The following is a 22,272-nucleotide window of genomic DNA, read 5'->3' as shown; positions in this document are numbered from 1 at the left end:
ACAGCTGTTTCTAAATGTTTTCGCTGTCTGGGGTATGGACATTCAGCGCAAAACTGTTCGCACAAAACAGTCTCGTGCGGCCATTGTGCCAATGGAGGCCACGTCTTCTCGGAATGCACGCACAAAGAGGAGGCACCAAAATGTGTCAACTGTAAGAGGAGAAATCGAGATTTTCAACATTCTGTTCGTGATAGCTGCTGTCCCGAATACATAAGAGCGGTGGAATTGACAGAAAAGAGAACACAATATGAATAACACGGCTAATCCAAATCCTCTTTTGAGTGTAAATTATTCTTACCAGGGCATTAAAATCCTGCAAATTAACGGCCAAAGAGCTAGAGCAACTATGGACGAGATAAGGGTGGCGGCATTTGAGAATAAAATGGATATTATTTGTATTCAGGAACCTTATTGCTCTGCACAAATTGGTGGTAGAGCATTTAAGCTAATGGGCTTCCCAACTTCTGCAAGAATTGTGCACTCGCTTGACAGTTCGCCCAAGACAGCTATCGTCATTCTGAATAACGATTTAGTGGTCACCTCTATTTCTGGTGAGTGTTCTCAGAACGCAGTCTGTGTGCTTGTCTCCTCGAAATTTATAAATTTCTATATCGTTTCTCTCTATTGCCCGCCGTCAGAAGACTTCCAATTGGCTCTGCACAGTATAGATAGATTATGTACAAAGTTTGCCTCGAAAAACTTGATAATTTCTGGTGATGTAAATACAAAATCCAATATGTGGCATAGCGGGTTTAATGACCCTCGTGGTTCGGCCCTGGAAGATGTTATTCTTGCTCATGGACTTACTGTTCAAAATTTGCCTAATAAACCCTACACTTTTTCGACCGTCAACGGTGAAAGCAACATTGATATTACTCTGACCTCTGTCAAAATTGATTGTTGTATCTCTCATTGGGATGTTGTCCCAGAGTTAATCAACAGTGACCACCGTGCCATAGTTTATGGTCTTCTTCCTGGGCAGCGAGTTGATGACCTTCAACTTACTGATCTTAGGAGATTTTCCATTAAGACTATTAAATGGAACAAATTTAAAGATTTCCTCTCTGCTGTCTTTACGACCGAAATGATCGAATCCCTTAATATATTAATGGCTGAGGAGATTGTTGATTTTGTTCAAACCCAGCTGTATCTGGCCACGGATTACGCAGCAAAGAAAAAACACAACAAGACAACTCCTGTCCCTTGGTGGAACTCAGATCTTGCAAATTTAAGATCGCAAGTTCAGAACGCAAGGAAGGAATATCAAAATCACAGACATCTGTCTCGACAGGATGTTCAAGCATACAAGGATTCTTATAGAGATCTTCGAAGGAGATACCACAAAGAAATAGCTAATGCTAAAATAGATTGTTGGCAAGGATTTGTCAAACAGGTTGGAAATTCAGAACCGTGGGGATTAGTTTACAAAATCTCCAGAAACAAATTAATCTGTGGAGAAGTGTACAATACAGTAAGAATAAACGGAGCAGAATCTGAGGACTGGAGCTCCACGGTACATGCTATAGTGTCAAGTCTGTTCCCTAAAGATATTCCAGAGTTGGATACATTGGAGCAAGGCAAGATACGTCTTGAAAACAGTATGTACACGGGTTCAACTGATATTGAGTGTTTCAATCTGTTGGAGTTGGGTTCTGCCATAGCTGGACTAAACAGCAAAAAATGCCCTGGAATTGACCTTGTGGAGAATCTTGTTATCGTCAAGTTTTTCAACTTTTACCCACAAGTACTGCTAAATCTCTTGAACAAATGCCTCCTGGAAGGATACTTTCCAAATCAGTGGAAATTGGCATTGCTCAAGATTCTTCACAAGACAGGGAAAAATATATCCGATCCCCGTGCTTACAGACCAATTTCCTTACTTGCTAATCTGGGAAAGTTATATGAACGTCTTCTGGCTCCCAGAATACTAAAGAAATTTGAGGAAAACCGACTATGCTCAAACTGTCAGTTTGGCTTCAAAAAAGGGAGGTCCACCGACGATGCTATTCTTACGGTGATGAACTTTATCCAGAATTCATCTTCTAAATATGTTTTGGCAATTTTTGTGGACTTTGAGGGCGCTTTCGACTCCCTCTGGTGGGAGAGTGCCCTCAGGTCTTTAAGGCTGGCTAAATGTGATAATTATGTGTACAAGGTACTGAGATCATACTTTAATGAGAGGTACATCATGGTCAAGGCAAAGCATCTGTCTTACAAGGCCCAGGTTTCGAGAGGATGCCCCCAGGGGTCGGTGTTGGCCTCTCCTCTGGAATGCCGTACTAGATCAGTGGCTCACGAAATCACACGAGGATTCTCTAAAGGTGGCCTACGCCGATGATCTCATGATTGCCATAGAAGGAAGGTCACGTAAGGTATTAGAGGACAAAATTCAACCCATCTTAGATGATTTGGTGGCATGGGCTGACATCAACAAGCTCAAGATATCTCCGAGTAAAACGAATTTCATGACATTTAAAAACCACTTTAATTACGGAAGACCACCAAGAATTCGACTGAATGGTTTACAGATACCTTATGTTCCTCAAAACAAATATCTTGGCATAATTCTTGATGATAAATTAACCTTTCTCCCTCATGTCACCAAACTGATGGAAAAAATTAGAAATTTTACTGCTTCGGTCATAAGAATCTCCAAAAGAGACTGGGGTTTGAATAAAAAGACCTTGAAACTATATTATAAAGCAATATTTCTGCCTATAGTTTCGTATGGAGCAGGTATTTGGCACCAGAACGTCGTTAAGGTGAAAATTAAAAACAAGTTACTATCAATTCAAAGGACAATGCTTCTGGCACTAAACAATGCCCCTCGGACAGTATCAAACAATGCCCTCCAAATTCTTGGAGGAGAACTGCCTTTAGATTTATTTATCTTATACCGTGGCATGATTTATAAACATAAGAAAGGACTGCAGGTATCTATTATGGGAATTACAACCGACCCAGTTAGTAACTTAAAGACAGAACGGAAAAGATTATGGAGTGAAATGATTAGTATTTGGCAAAGTAGATGGAATGAGTCTGTGCACGGCGAAGTCACAAAGAAGTATATTGAAAATGTTGAGTTTGCTTCTACTCAACCTTCTGTTTCGTGGTTTGCACCAAGCATGTTTACTACGTATTTATTAACAGGCCATGGATCTCTGAGGGCCAAACTTTTCGACAGAGGTTTGGAGCCGGATCCTTTTTGCACCTGTGGTCAAATGGAGGACTGGATCCATGTTTTACTGTTTTGTCCGCAATATACAGACCATCGAGTATTGCTACTTAATCAGGTTCCAGGTCTAGCTGAGGACAACTTGAAAATACTTGTTGAGGACAAAACAAACTTTGAGACTTTCCAGACCTTTGCAGAATCGGTCTTTAAGAAAAGACTTCAACTAAGAACTCAAATCCAAAATCGAGTATAAATCTGACAGCTGAGCAGTTAATATAAATGTTGGTATCCCATTAAATATAAATAGGATGACTTGTCAGATATGTAAATTGAATTGTATTACTAGGATTTAGAGTCAAAATTTTATTATCTTTTGTACATATGTAAATATTTACTTCGTTTTTTTTTTTTTTTTTGCTGGTTTCCAGGTTTGGGCAACCTGGGGACGGGATTGCTGGCACCCACCGGTATTGCACTATCTCCGGTGGGTGTGGGATTTGTGCCCATGGCACTAAAGGTAATAGTAGACCCAGGCTTGGCTGCTTGTGCCTGGGGGCAGGCAGCGGCTGCCTGGTTGTTGGCTGCTCCCTGGTGGCAAGGTGGACATACACAAGCGACAAAAAGCTTGCTGAGTTTCTGCACCACCACAGACGTGCAAGGTGGAGATGGGCTAAGGCCTAGGAGCCACCCTTGATACAGGTAAAACACACACACACACACACACACACACACACACACACACACACACACACACACACACACACATACACACACACGTGTTCATATATAATATAGTATATATATATATATAGGTATAATGAGAATGATAATGCTAATGTATATAAAATTGTATATATATATTCTCTGTAAGTTCTTGTATATAAAATGTAAAGAATTGTGTGTACAAATAAATGGAAAAAATGGAAAAGATCATGCAACACGCCATACTGTTCTTTCTTATTAAAACAATACGAACAAATTAGAAAATAAATAAATATAAATAAATACTCATGCTGATGGAACCACTGCGGAGAAAACCAAACTAAGATTCTGAAATAAATGGTCATAAATAACAATGTTATGGAAATAAACATAATGTTCAAAAATTTATGCGAAAATATTTTAGTTAATAGATGTAATTGTTCGTATTACAAAGGTAATTTAAAACAATATACTGTATTTAATTTCTATTTAAAAACACAAATCAAATGCAATATGCGGTTTTAACTTCAGAATATCATATGTCCAAGTCGAATCAAAAATTAGATGAAAAGATGAAGTGAGTTTATGTCTAAATTAATCACATGCTGTTTCTAATAAATAATGAACTTCTAATATAGTTTCTCTTTTGAAACTTGCTATCCTTAGGATTAAAATAGCTGCTATATGTAATCATTTGTTGTTCCAAACATAGACCCTTAATTTACATTTCGCATTTCTTTAAACTGACAAAATAGTCTAAAGCAATGTTAAGTAGTCTAAGGCAGTTTCAAGGTCGTTGAATACAAAGCATAAGTTATCCCACACTGATAGATTCTAGACGAAGCAACTTTCTAACGTTGTTTCCGGCAGACAAGATGTAACTGGAAAAAAAAAAAAAATAAAAAATGTCTCGATGGAGTGCTAAGTAAAAAACGTCCTTCTTCCTTATGGAGAGGATTCTTATTATATGATTTTAATTTAAAAGAATATTCAAATAAAGAAATAGTCTAAAAGTTGAAAATAGTCCAATAGTCTAGAAGTAAGATGCACTTGGAAATGAATTCAAACCACATTATCACTGACAATAATAAAAAAGTTTTGTATTGTAGAGTATTTGTATTATAGAGAAGGCTCACCTGTCTAATTTGTCAATTTATGTATTTATTAATCAATCTGACTAACACTAATTAAACATCTTTGAGCAATCAGTGTTTATTTGGCTTTTAAGTGCCTATTAGAACTGTTCATATAGTCCAAAATCCTCCGTAACAGCCTTTTGGGTTTGCTATATATCACTCGTTTAGAGAAGTTTGGGTTCAAATCCATGGATACTGGAGGAATGCTTAAAAGCCTCTTCAGTCATAGCGATAGCAGGCTGATTTCAGGCAACGGAGAAGAATAAGGATTTCCCGGTGGACTATTCCAGTTTTTTTTAACCCGAAACCGAGCAATCCGGCATTGGAACACACACACACACACACACACACACACACACACACACACACACACACACACACACACACACACACACACACACACACACACTTTTATCTGTGTTAATTTTGGACATGGAGTCTTACGATGCCAATGCATACACATAAAATCAAATCAAGCATACACTTGTACATACATAACACAAAATCATGACCGTTTGAGTATGATATAATGCCAAATTTAGGTTACTACCTAAATATTTTCTTCATTATACATTTTCCAATGCTTAAATACTAAAGCCTGTATAGAAACCAGTATTTATCATTTACAGAGATAAATTTGATAACTAATACAGTAATAAAATTAATGCATATAGTCCAATACAAAACTTCTAATAAATCAATACAGTTTTATACTAATAGTATTGACGTAGAACTATCGTGATGTACCATTCTCCACCATGAACTGTCGATAGTTTTCCCCTAAGCAAAACAGCATTTGACCACGCAAGCGGTATGCTTGCAGCTGACTGGCACCAAGACATGTTTCTGATGATTCGATGACGTACAGGTTTCTCGTCGGTGATTATGCTCATATAATTTCAGAAGGCTGGTTCTGCTAGAAGTCACTCACAGACTGATAGAAAGTGAACTGGATAATTATGGACGGCTTAATACGCTTTATTTGGAACAGAAAAGCGAAATAAATAATGCAAATTTTTCACTTAAAGAAAAGCATACAGGATGTATATTTTCAGATGATACTGAAATTACTGAAAGTAACGGTACTGCAACTATAGTACTCTTACAGATACAGTTTGAGAACTATCTTCAAAATTAATATTTATCAAAAATTATATAGAACGTTCACTACCGAGAATTCCTTTTCTGTATAAAATATTTAAATGATTATATTAGGGTCACCTGTAATTTAATACATAAACCCGTATTTATGTCTGTAAATTGTGTGAGTTCTCTGGTCGATTTGCCTGTTTTGCTAGACGAAAAAACCCCCAGGGGGAAAAAACTTGCTATCTACGCCTGAGACCGACTAACTCAGCCATGAAGTGAAAAAAGCCCATTAAAGTTCCTCGCGTCCTCGACGGGATTCGAACCCGTGCCTTTTCCACCCGGTGGGCGGAGGACGGTGACGATATCACTGTGCTATACCCGCGCAGACTCCTTTTCTGTACAGAGCTATCAAAATCGTGCCTGCGATCGCGATCCGTATCCGAAAAAATGTTGTTACTGAGTTCACATTGCACTCGCCATGCTTCAGAAACGAGTTTGAAAAGAAACGAAAAGAATGTCATGTACAGAATCTAGCAGTTTCTCTGCAGATAAAGAGCTACAAATCCAATTCAAGATCATTATCAAACAAAGACACCATGACCAAGTCAATTAACAAGAGACCCAAAGCAATGGGGAAAATATCTTATACAGTAATAAATACAGTAGTTAATATCTCGATTTCTCTCTCTGCTAGGCGCAATTTTTTCGAGCATTTTAAAGATTAAAAAAAGTAATAAAGAAATTACTAAAAAATGAAAGTGGTTTTCTGTTACTATTTATCTATGTTCTTTACAAAAGCGTTCACAATGTTGATCCATATGACGGTGTAAACACATTTCTGTACATATAACTTCATATTTTTTTCTATTTAAAACTGAGATAAAGATGGAAGAGGCAAGGATGATGCAAATAAGAATTCATTACGGGGAAATTGGGAGTTACGTTTTTCCGGTCAAGAAGCCAATACACGTTCTTCCTTTCCTCCACTCTTATATAGTATCATCTACTACTAACCCTCATGATCTTAAGATCTCACAGTTCCTCAGGGTGCACCAATCTTGATTCGTTGTTCTCTTTAAAGCATCACGTTTGCTATTCTTAGCTTTGACGCCATTCAGTGACTGCCAGTCCAACGAGAGTACGGCACGTATGACGTCATCAAAATCGATTGGAGTGGCGTGTGGGTGGAAAGGCGGAGACAAGCGCACGTATACAGAGGGTAGCGTGTGTATATATATATAAGCCTGTATCTCCGTCGATTGCTTATTACTTGCAGTAAGCTTCCTTTATATTTTCATCTTCAGAAACAGGTTGAGCTAAGATCTAGGAGGCCCCCTCTCGCTCTCTCTTTTCATTTTCCGAGCTTCTTTTGTACTTTGTTGTCAAACAAAGTATTACTGGCGTGGTATACAGCACAGTAAGTATCTCAGACACGAGTTCAATAATGTTTATAACAATAAGCTTTTTTTTTTTTTTTAATCTATAAGTTTTATTCTTTCTGATCTAGAATGATATTTATTTTGTAGTAATATTCAACTGTGTATTTGATAAAAAAATTTATCCAAGTTATCGTTTCTTTAATAACACAGTTACTGCACTACCAAACTACCATCCCCCATTATTCTTCTTGTATTTTATATATCAGTTTTTTATCATTAATATAAATTCTCAGAATCGATTTATCCGTTGAATGTATGGCGTATACAATATGAAGAATGAGGTAAAATGGTTTTTAGGGCGGGAGAAGTTTTTTAAAGTAGGAAAATTAGCTTTTAAAATTTATTGTTCAAAGTTTCTGGAGTATAGCGATGTTTTAGTCTCACAGGGCATATTGAGACAGATTAGCCATATGGCATTAAGCGAAGAAGGTGTAGTGATCTCGTTCCAATGAGCGTTTCAGTAGATTATTTAAAGAACAGTCATTAAGTAACAGGTGTGCATTGCTTCTCAGAACAGTCTCACTAATCAATGCTTTGATGTGTAAAAATTCTTGCGTAATTAATAGTTTCTCTCAAAGCTTTGTCAATGTTTTTCAGAAAATATATCAATTATTACCTAACTAATTCCTTAATAATTCGAAGTAAAAGGCCGTTTGAATGTACAATATGTACTTGATGCTTTTCAATGTGTGAGATATATAATTACACAACAGTACACCATTTTGCACTCATTTGGAGAGGTTTGAATTTGGGTTAGAATCCAGTAGGGATTACGGAAATTATTAGACTTCTTCAATTGGGACTCTCTTTAATTAGTCAATTTTAAACAGGGATAACAGAGTTTTCCGATTGAGTTATTCCGGACTTTTCAGCCCGTGCAACATGAAAATCAGCCCATGAACACACATTTCTATAGGCTTAATTAATACACTGGTGCAATATAGCCAAAAATGCTGATGAGTCGTAAAATCAAAAAGAACAACGCATTTTTAATGTATGACGTTTTCCCAAATATAAACATACATCCCTTTTTGTAGCTGAAAGGTTTAACGAAAAAGAAAGCAGAAAACACTACAGAAGCTTCACTCCCTTTCATTTTTTTTTTTTTTTTTTTTACCCGCATCCATGGCAGGATAGTGTCTCCGTATTGTCCTCGCGGTAGCATAGTGGTTATAATCACCGCCTTTCCCATATCGAATAGATGTAAAATACTACCTAAGTTCAAATCCCATAAATGACAGGAGAAAAAGAAAACCTCACGATATATGTTTTCATATAGAAAACTAAAGGAGAATTTAAAATAATAAATATTTATAAATTAAGTCAAGTGAAAATGCACACAATTTTTTTCAACTTATAAGATAAAAATGATCGGTTTCATATTTATTCGAAATCTTTGAATAGAATTATGAATATGGACTATTTTCACATCTTCATTTCTAAAAGTATTTTTTTATCTGTCGTGATGGGAACATTAATATATGAGAAAATAATTTCCCGAAGATAAGCCTGGGCGAGATCTTATGAACAAAGTGAAGTCACTGATCAACGCACCGTTTACAAAACGGAATTAAATGATAATTGAGAAAATAATTCTTATGACAATGTTTCACCTGATTACTGAATCCCAGAAATTTAAGGGCTCAACTTTGAACATGCTTGATTTTATTAGTAAAGGCCACTACACACACGTTTAGGTAAACCTGTCAGTTATGCTTGCGCAGGCACGCCTGTACAGGTCTACGTGACGCTCATAGTGCATCCACACGCTCCAGTAAATCTGTCACCATTCATTCAGTCGGCTGACCATGGCATCGGCAGACGACGTTTTAGCAATAGTTGCCTTATTATTTGCAACAAAGTATTTTTTTTTCATAGAATTTATGTAATTATTAATGATAGCCGAAAAGGGAAATCCCCCCAAATCTGGCAGTGCGCCTGCCACGTCGCTACACACGCGCCGGTTTGCCTGCACAGGCCACTCCGGTTCAGGAAAATCGAATGTATTTTCATATTTCCTCCGGTCGCCTGTGCAGGTCAAAATAAGTTAGTTATTTGGTTTTTATGATGTTTGTTTGTTTGTTTGTTATTTGGTTTTTAGGAGCATTAGCAACTAAGGCCATATTTCTCCGGGAAATGCGATGGTCATTCCCTGACCTTTCCGCATCCTCCGTATTTGGTGGTGACAGGCTCGAACCCCGGTCTAATCAAGAAGCGTGTGCTACGCACTGCTGCTCCTTCCCACCTGGCTACGGAGGCGCCCGGTCAAAATAACTGCGCAGTTTTATCATCCACACGCTCCGGTAGACCTGTACAGGCATAACTGACAGGTTTACCTGAACGTGTGTAGCGGTCTTAAGAAGTGGAAATGTAAATTTCCAGTTCATACTTTAATTCTTACTACTCCAGTTCTATCTCTAACTATAAATTATAACGAGGTAAACTACGAAAAGTATCACACTGCTGTGTATCGCTTTATGAATCTCAAGTTTATAGAACTTTTTTAAGGATAGTGGTATACTGGACGTGTGTAGAAAATTAACAGTTAGATAAAAAAAAATCATAAAACTAGCAATCACCTTTTTAAAGATATCTGAATAAAATATATTCGTTAAGCACACAGTCTCACCATGCTCTTATTTCTTATAGATTCCACCTAAGTCATCAGTATGCAAGACAGCACTCAACTGATTCTACTGATTACGTTGCCAGTATCACTGTGTAGTCTGCGACCAATCGAGTCTTCTCCTCCAGAAGAAAATGAAATTCGATATGTCTATGGCCACTTGCCTTACCGAAATTCTCTGGTAATTGCCGACACGGGGTCACCCAGATCATGGAATGATTATCACGACAACGTGGAAGCCAGCTTTTCCCCAGGTTATCCTCAACCTCGTCCCATTGAACCTGACTATTATAGTGCCCTTGCCCAGGAACCACTCATGAATTATTGGCAGAATTTAATGTCACCTCAGTGGGAGGAGTCTCTTCAGCAGGCCCGAGAGGGGTTGCTCCATGGCAAGATATCGCATCCTCGGGAGGACAACGAATATGAATACAACTATGAAGATCGAGACTGGTTACCAGGTTTCGGAGATGATTCAGATGAGTGGTACCAACAAAGTGCAGAGCAGGAAGACCGACAAGAAAGGCGGAAGCCTGCCGACTTATTCGATGATCTTTTATTGAGATATCTTCTTGGCGGAAAGAGACAAAGAGCAATAAATACTTACAGTTCAGAGATCCCATCAAGAAGTCGAAAGATCGATCCCAATAGTTTTAGCAGATACAGAATACCGGCTACGCAGATAGGAAGAGAAACAATAAAAAACACTGCTAACGATGCAAACACCCCAAGCACAACCTCTACAACAACAGCATCAACTACCACTGCACCGAACGTTCAGTCTACTACTTCTCAGACGTCTTTCAGTACAGCTAAAGCAGCTCAAGGGCAGAAGGAAGTACCTTTACTCAGGCCCGCATCAGAGAATCGGAGACAGTTTTCACTGTGGGCCTTATCCTTAGAAGACCAACTCGCAAAGGCCAAATCTGCCAACGATTCCACAAAGGTAAGTATCCTTGTTTGATGGATTCTTTATAGAGTAATAAATAATCCAATAAATGTTATTCACATTTATAGTACACTGAGATAAGCGGCATATCGTAGATTTTGTTGTATTGTTTAGACAATATCTTGACGTAAGATCTAGAAAGCAACTATCATAAAACTGTAAAAAAAAAAAAAAGAAAAGAAAATCTATGAGAAATCAGTGTTTAATTCTTTTATTACGAATATATTCATAAGAAAATAAATGGTGTCTAAGAAAAGTGGCTGACTGTTAATAATTTACAGATCAATTGGCTGTGAAGCTGAACTACGAATTTTTTGTTTCTGTAAGATTGTTGTGGTCCATATTCTCGCCAAGAATTGGCACAACTTTGAAAAGCCGACCGGGCTAGCCGAGTGGGTAAAGTACCTGCCCGGCAACCCAAAGGTCGCGGGTTAGATTCCCGCCTCGGGCTTGGATCAAAGTACTGCAAAAACCTTGGGAAGTGCAATATGGCCACAGAAGCCGATGCGCCAACAACTACCAAATCAAAAAAAAAAAACAACTTTGAAATAAAGGTACAGTAAGATGGACTCTTAGTACGGTACATGTTAAACGATTTGCACCGTTTAACATGTAAATAATAAATCATTCGAAGACTGTTCAACTGCAAAACCTTTTATTTTATGAAGCTTTGTATGCATGCACATTGGTTGTAAGTCGGATGTTCGGTTGCGAGCCGGGGATTCGTCGCCCATTGTGGTTTTTCGATTTATGTTGCTCTTATATGCTAATAATAATTAATCATCTAGCTTAATTTAACATATCGATAAAAATTAAGTACCTACAGACATTTAAAAGCTTTTAATTTTCACATATTTAATCGCCAACGGACCATCCACTATCTTGGTGCGAGTCTATTGATAACGGCTGCTTTTTGGAAGTCCGCATTATATGAATTTAACCAAGCTTAAATTAACTAGCTTGTTAGCTAAAATTTAACTAACAAAGAAAGCTAAATTCAGGGAATTTTTCACTACATCACATGAAACGAGAAGAATTTTCTTCGAAATGACGAATTATTTCCAGTGGGGGTGTCCTCTTCCAGTGGGCTGTTGTTGTTATTTGGTTTTTAAGAGTATTAGCAACTAAGGCAATATTGCTCCGGGGATATGCGGTGGTCATTTCCTGACCTTTCCGCATCCTCCGTATGTGGTGGTGACGGGCTCGAACCCCGGTCTAATCAAAAAGCATGTGCTACACACTGCTGCTCTTTCCCGCCTGGCTTCGGAGGCGCCTTCGCCGGCAGCGTAAAATAGTAAAATAAGAACACTGCCGACAACGTTTATTTATTTTTTTCTACGTAATCCATCTGATTTTCGCATTGGATATTTAATGATTAAAATGTTATTATATCAAACAAAGATCTCTGCACGGATTCAGTTTGCAAGCAAATTGGAAAAATAGTTGATAATTGTTTAAAACTAAAGGAAAGGAAAAATGGTCGTTTTTTTATATGAAATATACTTTTTTTTTTTTTTGAAACATCTAAATATATTTCGGAGTAAAAATAATGTTCAAAAACAGAGAAGAAACCAAGTTTCAGCAGGAACAGAAATTTAGCAATTCGGATCGAAAGATCAAATTTACAGATTATTGCATTATAATAGTTATATAAAATTTATTTAAAAGTTGAACATAGAAAAAGACAAGGTAGTATAAACTTAAAAAATAAAGTTTAGTTAATAAATAGGAAATGAGTTTTCTTTATTGTGAAAAACTACATTCAATCACAAAATTGCTAGAGAGTTAATTGCTATACGTAGTTTCGCCGTTCCAATCTAGATATAGTATCATCTCTTGAACGAGCTGACTTCTATAATAGTACAAAGAAAGCATTCTTAATTTTAGAAATATTAAAAAGTGAGTGAATGAAAGGGATTGAAATCCATTCTTGCTACTCAGTAGTCTAAAGATGGGTGCATACGAAACGCTATAGCTAAAATAACACTTTTTTACCTGTAATGTTTTCACCACGTAACTAGATTAAGTACAGATGATCACATTTAACGACTGATTTTTATGGGAACTCTACTTGTGGATTTTGCAGACTGAGTTAAAGTAATGATGCAGTAGTTTATTCAAACTCATTTAATCAGTGAGCTTTTAATTATATTAAACTGTTTAATTTCTAGTGATATATAAACTCACAATGAAAGCTTAGCATTTGAAAGAGGCCTTCAAGAAATTCCTCCCGTCATCAGAATGCCTCAAACCCAAACCTCTCCACACGAGTGAAAAGTGGTGGCGGAAACAACTATACTATCATTACAGGCAATGGTAGCAAGAGGTACGAACAATACGAATATGGCTGGCAGTCCACCGCAGACCTGACACGACCTAGGTAAGCACACCATACCACTGATCAAGCAACAACGGCGAAGGTGAATGGCCTGGTGCAGATACTTCACTGTGTGATCACAGTGAAGTATCTACACAAAGCTATAGTATACAAAGCCTTCCGATACCAGACGACAGGCAGGATTTCCTCACATTTTCCTTTGATTTATCAAGGCTCGTTATCCATAGCGTGTCCTCCATGACAGTATAGTGACTCACCACTTGTCACTCGTTTAGAGGTGTCTGAGCTCGAATCACTTTAACGACTGGAGGAATTTCTAAAAAGTCCTCTTCATCAATCGAGGCTGTAATTAGCCGATCTAAGGTGGAGGGAGTAGGGTTTTTCAGCCCACACTATATGCAAATCGTTTCGTGAACACGCACTTCTACAGACACATATACGGATTTGGCTAACGCTCGAGAACTGTTAAAATAATAATAATAATTTTTATTATTACCCATAGAGTACCTGCTACATGTCATCATTACGAAACCCCATACGATTTGCGGCAAGAAATAATCATCGAGAGTGATGAGAGCGGGCACCATTACTGAACGATGCTGTGCCGAAAACATGATGAGCATTAAGACTACACTGGAAAAATTTCTTTGAAAGATGCTTAAGCATCAGGACCTTTCGATGTATAATTACCTTAGCTTCGGCACTTTGAAAAAAAAAGTTCTAAAAGAAAAGCATTTTCATTCCGAAGATGATGTCAGGACCAGAGTGCTATGATGATTTGAAGGGCGGTCGCTTTGATTCTACGGTAAGAGAATGGCTTGCTTGTGCAACATTGGAACAAATATCTGTATTATACTTTTGTATAAATATTTTTAAACTCCAAGTTTCGGGATGAAAGTGCAAATTTGCACTTTCATCCCGAAATTCTCCTCGTATATAAAAATGATTTCTGATTAGAATAATTTAATTAATTTGCTGCCAGGGGAATCATTTTGCTATTCTTATCAAAATCATCTGACGTTTCCAGTGAAAAGAGAGCAGTTTTTTTTTTTTTTGATAATTTTATTGCAATTATGCAATTAAATTTTAAGGTGCAAACAGTTTCCATTAGGTTAGTCACAGTGCAATTTGCCTTGTGCAAGGGGTTAGGGACTAATCAATTGTAATCATGATCTAGAAAAATGTTGCTTCTACAATTGTTTATTTCTGTTTAAATTACCCTTCTCTGTAAACAACTCCAGAGCCGGTGCGCTAAACTGCAGTAATGTAGTAACCATTTTTCTATGGTTCCTCAAATGCAGTCCACCTCTATTGAATATTCAATAAAGATATTAATTTAAAATCTTATTGTGGAAAAAAGGTTTTAAATTTTGTTGTTTGCACATACAATTATCGTTACATAAACCTTACGATTATCGCAGCTTACATGTATTTGGAAGCGAATATTTTATTTTCAACACTTCATCTCGTTATACTGTTATATCCATAGAAAAACAGCTCCCAACTTACTAACTTTCTTTACGAATACATGGTGCTTGCTGAAATTCAAATTACAGGAAAAGAGGTTTAGGCTAGCTTGCAGGAAGTTTTCTTTTAGACAGCAAGTCGTTGATTGCTGTAACAAGTTGCCTTCGCAGGTTGCTGAGGCTTACAATTTGAATAAATTTAAAGATCAACTGGACAGTTACCAATGTGAGGTGAGAAGCACATAATGTGTGTTTTCTTATCAACTTTTTTTAGCCAGTGCAGCAAAAGCCTGTGGCTTCCTCGCACTGTATGGTGAATACTATTACGATTACTATAAGTAATAGTGGAATCACATTCGAAAAATATGCAATGCGACAACACTGTGTAATATTGTTATTCACTGTCGTTGCACAGTTGTTTAACTGTAACATAGAGTATTTAATATTATATGTTACCGTGTTTGAGAGAGAGAGAGAGAGATGTACCTGTGAATTACTTTTTAAATATGTGTGAATATGCACCTGTTCACAGTACGTAACGTAGACACTTCATTCGCATGCCCCCATCATCTAAGCCTGATATAGGGGCAAGCGAATGGTATAAAAAAATCTTAATTTGTTATCAAGCGTATCAGAAAGGTATCTCATCTTAGAGGTTAAAAAGCTACATAATAATAAATGAGAAAACATAAAACTGAAAAAGTAACAGAAAGGAAAAATTAATCGCATTCACATGTGATAGGCTTTTCCACATTCTACTGTATTTCTCATTTAGCTGCATCATTAGAAAACTGATCAAGTCGAGATCTTCAACAACTTTTATAAACTATTAGCATAGCAACAGAATTTGTAATTATCTATTCATCCAGTTCATTTTGTAACAAGAGATTTCGAAACTTAACTATTTTCTCTCGTTTGCCCTATGTTTATAACAAAAAAAAAAAAAAAAAAGAATGCCATCTACATTATGCATTTCCACAAGCTCTATCTATGAGGGTTTTAATTTTATCCCGCCGTCTAAACAAGCAAACCGAACTGAGAATTCAATATTATTAAGTTAGACCATTAGAAGCAACGTATTTGGCAACTTATTGATAAAATAATCCGTTCTTGTACATATCTCTACTTTAAAATAAACACAAATTATATTTTAAATACATTTTTCTCTCGATTCCATTAGCTGTCATATGCCAAGCATCTCGTTATCCCAATTTCTAACAACTAATTATCCTCGTGGAATATTCATAGAAAATGCGTTTCCAGTGAACTTCGTATTAGAATTTCCCTAATTATGTGTATGTATATTCAAAATAACAATAATCAACGTTAGAAAGACTTTCGTTGCTAGTTATAGGTGTATCCCTATGCAGTTTAATCACTAACAGGGTTAATATCTACAGTAGTTTAATCGATCAGTTCTCTTTCTGGCTCTCAATATTTTTCTTCCTTTTTCTTCCTCAGCAATGGTTATTCAGTATCTATAACCTTACTTTAGTTGGTATCGTACTATTGCAAAGGTATGGAGGATCTCCGGAACTAAACCAGTCAGTAAGTGGATATGAGAACTTATCATTTTTGGGATGGTTACTATTTCTTGAAGGAATGTTACTGTCTACACACATTGAAAAAAATGTTCAATGGCACTTTACTCGAGCTCGTTTTCATTCATACTTTAGCCTGGTACTTTACAAGTCAAGCATTGACGTCATTTGTTACATCGATCGATACTCTGACGTCGGTAGCGATAAGTAACACTTTCTATTGGTCGATTACTCACCCACGCATTGACGCACTACGCACTTAATTTTCTTCGGTAGCCATTTACAGAAGTCTAGTGAATGAGCTATAGTAACAACTTCCGTACATTTTTAGCGAAAAAGTATTTGCCAAGACCAACTAACCAAATATTCATCTTCTGCTAGTTGGAAGATTTTCTTGCTGGCAAGTGGCTTGATGTTAGTTGACGACTCAAACAAACATTTTGAGGACACATAAAATAGTTTAATACAAATTAATGCATTAGTGATAGACATACATACAGAATTATGTACACATACATAAGTTCACTATAAACACATTTTTATATGGATGTTCTGGAAGGGTAATTAATTGTTTGCAGTTGAGATAAGTAGCTGCGAAGCAAATAGGAACGAAGGGAAATTTTGACGGACTGTCCTTAAACGTGTCCATCAATATGAACAGAAAAGAATTTGTATGATATCTTACCTCCATTATTCAGTTTTCCAAATTTATTTTTCAACCACTTTGATGGTTTCCCAAATCCCATATGCCCACTCCTTATTTCCATTATTTAACATTCGCAGTTTTAATTTCACCCATTCCCGAATCTTTACTTTCGCTTCCATCATTTTGGTCTGTCACTAACGGGAGTATAAATGCAGATTTATAACCTTCCTCCGCACCCAGTTCGTGGGGCGTGGATGGAAAGTTATTCAGTGTTTCGAAATTTTAATTTCGCCCTTCATACCTGTCCATTCAACTTTTCTCCCCATCATATTCATTATTCACAGTTTGGAGAGTAAGCATAAAATTGCCTTTTGGAATGCTACATGTAGAATCACAGACGGATAATCAGTGATTCAGTGATAAAATGATAGGTGAGCATTAGGATTAATGAAAGATTTCTTGTATTTCTGCTAAGAGAGAGAGATTGAATTGATAAGATCCATAATAGATACGACTAACTGCTGTGATTAACGGAACTAATGTTAAGGATACTTCTTTTTATATATATATAAAATCCTCAAGCGAAAAGTTTGCTGAACTTCAATACAACTTAACTAGGAACACGTTGTTTTCATTTAATTTAGAGATTCAAAATATCAAGCTTGTAATTAAAAATTTTAATCAAAGCCCTTGCTACCTCAAGAGAAAATTGTAAATTAATAGGCATATGAATAAAATCAATAAAACATATTTTTGTAAAACAATTATATATTTAAGTTGTTAAAAACTTATTTTAAAATTTTAATTTAAGTTGTTAAAAAGTTATTTTAAAAATTTAATTTAAGTTGTTAAAAACTTATTGTGTGCAAATTTACTAAAGAACTTTAGCGAAAGTGCAAAAATACTCAAAACACATACTCAAAATTATTAATTGGCGTAAAGAATAAGACAATCTTTTGTAATTATTAGCTATTAACATATCGTAGTACTACTTCATGTATAACGTTATAAAAATGACTCAGCCCTATATATCGTTTTAGATTTTTTTTTTTTTTTTTTTTTTTTTTTCTTTCCTTTGCGGGCTTTTGGGCGTGGGTGACCTGGGAGCGGGATTTTGCGGACATCCTCCGGTTTTGCACGACTACTGTTGCGGGATTTCCTGATGCTATTTTAGCACTAACACAGAAGTAGACCCAGGGTTGATTGACTCCTTATGCCAGGGACAGATACATGGGCAGATACTACCCAAGTTGGTGGCTACCACCTGATGGCAGAGAGGCCTGGTAAATTTACACTTACACTTAAGGCCGATGTGATTAAGGGAATGTTTTTTTTTTTTTACATGATAATTGGTGGAGATGGACGAATAGTCCTGGTGCCACCGTGAGACAGGTATACATATATAAAGTATGAAGCCCTATATACCGTATATAAAGAAGAACCTTACTGGCTAAAGAATTTGTATGCTTAAATTTATTTACAAGAGATAAAAGCCTGAGTTAGTCGGTCTCAGGCGAGGATAGCATGTTTTTTTTTTCCCGGAAACTCGGGTTTTTCGTCCAGCAAACAAAAAACTTGACCTCAGAACACACACAATTTACAGACAATATACACAGAGAAATATGGCCTTAGTTGCTGATGCTCCTAAAACCATACAACAGCAACTCAACTATATAGATAAAACAGCTTATAAAAGTTACTCCTTTTCAGATGGAATTTGAACTCGGTGTGAGGCACAGTGATAGTTGCCACCGTATTAACCATAAAGGCTGCATATATAGTCATGTTGACGAACGTTGCGTACAGTATACTTTATGTTTACAATTAATTATTTTTTCCAAATTTTTTTTATTATTATTATTTTTAAATTATAAAAATTATTTTAAAAATTTATATATTTTTTATTATTTTAAAAAAAAATTTTCCTAAATTTTGTGTGAGAATTCACTTCATATGAAGTGAATGAATTTTTTTTCTGCTGTACTGTTAATCGTAAACACATTTACGATTAACATTGTAAATGTGTTTACGATGTTAATCGAGTTCAAAAAAGAAGGTAAGCGAATCAAGTTAAACTTTTAGCATGTAACGTATAGTTTTTAAGTAGGAATTACGCAGTTCGTTAGGCTGAGTAGATTTACATTTTCCTCACTGTATTTATGCCAATGCATAAATACAGTGGGTAATCTTTTCGAATCATCTTATGTTATAAATTTACTTATAGTTTCATGAGTAAATGATTTGAAATATTAATATTAATTAATATTCATCTAAAGGATGTCCAGACCAGTACTTCAGATAAAATGTAATAAATATTGTTACTGCAGTGCAGGAATGCTAAAATATTCTGCTAGATTTCTGGAGGTAATTCTGCTGAACTAGAGTTTCCCAAACTCTTATACCTTGCGTCTCCTCTTAAAATATTTCATAAATTTCACCCCCTCCTAATCAGGTAAACAGACCTGAGAATCACCTCATCTACCCATGTGTATTATGTCTGTAAATTTGCCTGTTTTTCTGGGGGAAAAAACCGAGTTTCCGGGGGAAACCTTGCTATCCTCCTGAAACCGATTAATCAGTCACAAAGAGTGAATATATCACATAAAAGTTCCTAGTGTCACTGACGGGATTGGAATTCGGTTTGGGGAGAACGGTGATTATAATCACTATGCTATCCGCGAAGTACTGTATAATAATTCAACTGCATTAACCAAACAAAGGATTTTTTTAAAAAGTTTGTCCCTATTTTGTTAAAAAAATACTTCATGCAAATGACGCACCCCACACTTTGGGAATATAAAAGCAGCTACTATAAGCGTCAGTATATCGCTTATGTAAATTGCATGTTTTTTATGGCCAGTTTGTCTTTTTTGAAAAATAAAAAATTGAAGTTTTTTGGAGTAAAAAAATTAAAACAGAATAATTCAAGTAAGATGAGGAATTCTCCCCCCCCCCCCCCCGCGCGGCTGGATTCGACCCTAGGCCACTTCAAAAAAGAAAAATGATCTGAGCTAGCATAATGGTTACAATTACTAATCTGCGGAAAAGGCCTGAGTTCGAATTCCGTCTCGATGGACAGAATTTTTTGTGGACTTTTTTCATAATGCGGCTGAGTAAAGTAGATCTTGGGCAAGGGCTGGATGCTTTTTAAACCCGGAAACTCAATTTTCCTTCTAAAAAAAGAACATCTACACCGATGATGTAATATACACAGTTTATAGATATTACATAGCATCTCCTTATAACTTTAGTGCCCTTGGCGCTAATTCCACACAACCAACCATCAAAATGAATAAAATACTAAAATGTCAGGAATGGATACAGTTTGGTAGCTGCAAATGTCGGTTCTGCGAAGGTTGTGTTGGAACAAACGGGAAATATCGAAATGCCTTACGCGTGAGAAAAGTGGAGAAGCAAAATAAATTTTAAAATTGTTTCCAATATTTCATTTAATATAGGAGTATTTTCCAAGTCCATGTTATACAGTATTTATTTTCCAAGTCTATGCTATACAGTGATTTTTTCGTAGATCTTTTACACAAGATATTTTTATGATTCTTGGTACACTACAGCATTGGTACACTTCACCTAAGTTACAACATGCAACTGTTGTAACTTAGGTGAAGCTCTAATATCAGTAAAGTGAATCAATGAGAATATTGTATCTAAACATGTATAATTCTTTAATTTTTTTCATTCACCGTATAGCATAGTGATATTCGATCATTTGATATGCAACAATGCCCACTTTCAAAATGCTTTTATTAGCATTTATAGCTTAGACGATCTCCTTTCTACCGTTTTATCTGATTAGAAATTTATTGGAATAATGATTTAGTTCACGTGATATAAAATCTATAAATGTGCTGATATTATAAGGAATGGCGCACAATATTATCGAACTGGAAAACTGTTTATTTTCATAACTCATTTATCATTTTTAATAATTTAATCTAATTTTATTTAAGCTTATTTTCTTCCCTTGTATTTTTAGGGAAGAAAAAAACTTGTTGGAAAAGAAAGAAACATTGAAGATATTCTTACCGAAGAATTAAGCCATCTCAAAGGATCAAGACATTAAATGAGAAACGATCACTAGCTACAAAAAATCCGTGTATTTAACACACGGAAGGAATTATATCAGTCCCTATTAACGGATAATTCATTTTTTAAAAGTTACACCTTGCTGAATTATAAATTCTTTGTAACTATTGAAATAATTATCTTTCCTACTATTACTTGAATCATTCGATATTATGACATTTACCAACCATTCGTGATTAGAATACGTTTTAATATCCGAAATTCATTCAAAATAAGAAAAGAGAAAAGGTAAAGAACACCAAAATGAAAGCGAAATTGCAGACCTGATCAATATAAATTGATTTTATTTCATAGGTACAATATTTCGATTGATATGTGTGTGTATATATATATGTGTGTGTGTGCTTGCCTCATTTAACTGTACAGTATATTATAGCCGTGCTGTATTAAGTAGAACTGTTTTCATACGTGATTTTTCTCAACGTCTACAGATATATCTTATAAGGCGCACTTTCAAGTTTCAAATCTGTACAGTATATGTACTCGGGTGACATTTCTACTGCTAAGTGTACAGGCTCTGTTCGTTAAACATAATTTGTTCTGTGCAATGAGTCAACCAAGAACTTATTGTTCAATGGAAATGGTACGCTCGACTTAGAATAGATACTATTTTGAAAGCACATAAACAATTTCTTTTTATAAGATCAAAGTATAATCCAAATAAGTATTTTATAAATACATTACAATTATTTAAGCTTGCATAAAATAATAAATGTCATCTTTAATGATCTTTAAAGATATATTTGCTAGTTTTGATATCGTTCCGACTGATGTAAAAATAATCATGTATGAAACTGCTCTTTCTTAACAAACAAAGTAAAATTGAATCTTTCTCTTATTGTACGTACATAATAGCTAAATATTTCTTATTACGTCAATTATGTACTTCGAATGATTGCCCTGTCGCCCGCACATCTCACTATGGTGGATCATTTTAGTTAGTTTTCAGTGAACTAATTATTTGTTTACATCTAGTCCTAGAGGTGAAAACGTTGATGACAGCCAAGTAAGAGTAAATCTCAGCAAAAAATTACATTGAATATTACTGTTTTAAGTTCTTC

General features: G+C 35.8%; 1 protein-coding gene across 1 annotated transcript; it reads left to right on the top strand.

Annotated features, from left to right (window-relative positions):
• Window positions 1-7,370: 7,370 nt before the first annotated feature.
• On the top strand, window positions 7,371-21,826 carry LOC150084752 (uncharacterized). Its single transcript, XM_090375491.1, has 3 exons — window positions 7,371-7,519; window positions 10,191-11,113; window positions 21,102-21,826. The coding sequence occupies exons 2-3, from the start codon at window positions 10,211-10,213 to the stop codon at window positions 21,186-21,188; spliced, it is 990 nt and encodes a 329-aa protein (XP_090231617.1). The 5' UTR covers window positions 7,371-7,519; window positions 10,191-10,210; the 3' UTR covers window positions 21,189-21,826.
• The last annotated feature ends 446 nt before the right edge of the window (window positions 21,827-22,272 follow it).

This window comes from Mastigoproctus giganteus, chromosome 6, assembly GCF_048544385.1.
Source record: "Mastigoproctus giganteus isolate SK-2022 chromosome 6, ASM4854438v1, whole genome shotgun sequence".
Taxonomy (NCBI): Eukaryota; Metazoa; Arthropoda; class Arachnida; order Uropygi; family Thelyphonidae; genus Mastigoproctus; species Mastigoproctus giganteus.
Note: the sequence above shows the minus strand (reverse complement) of the source record. Positions and strands in the feature narration are given on the sequence as shown.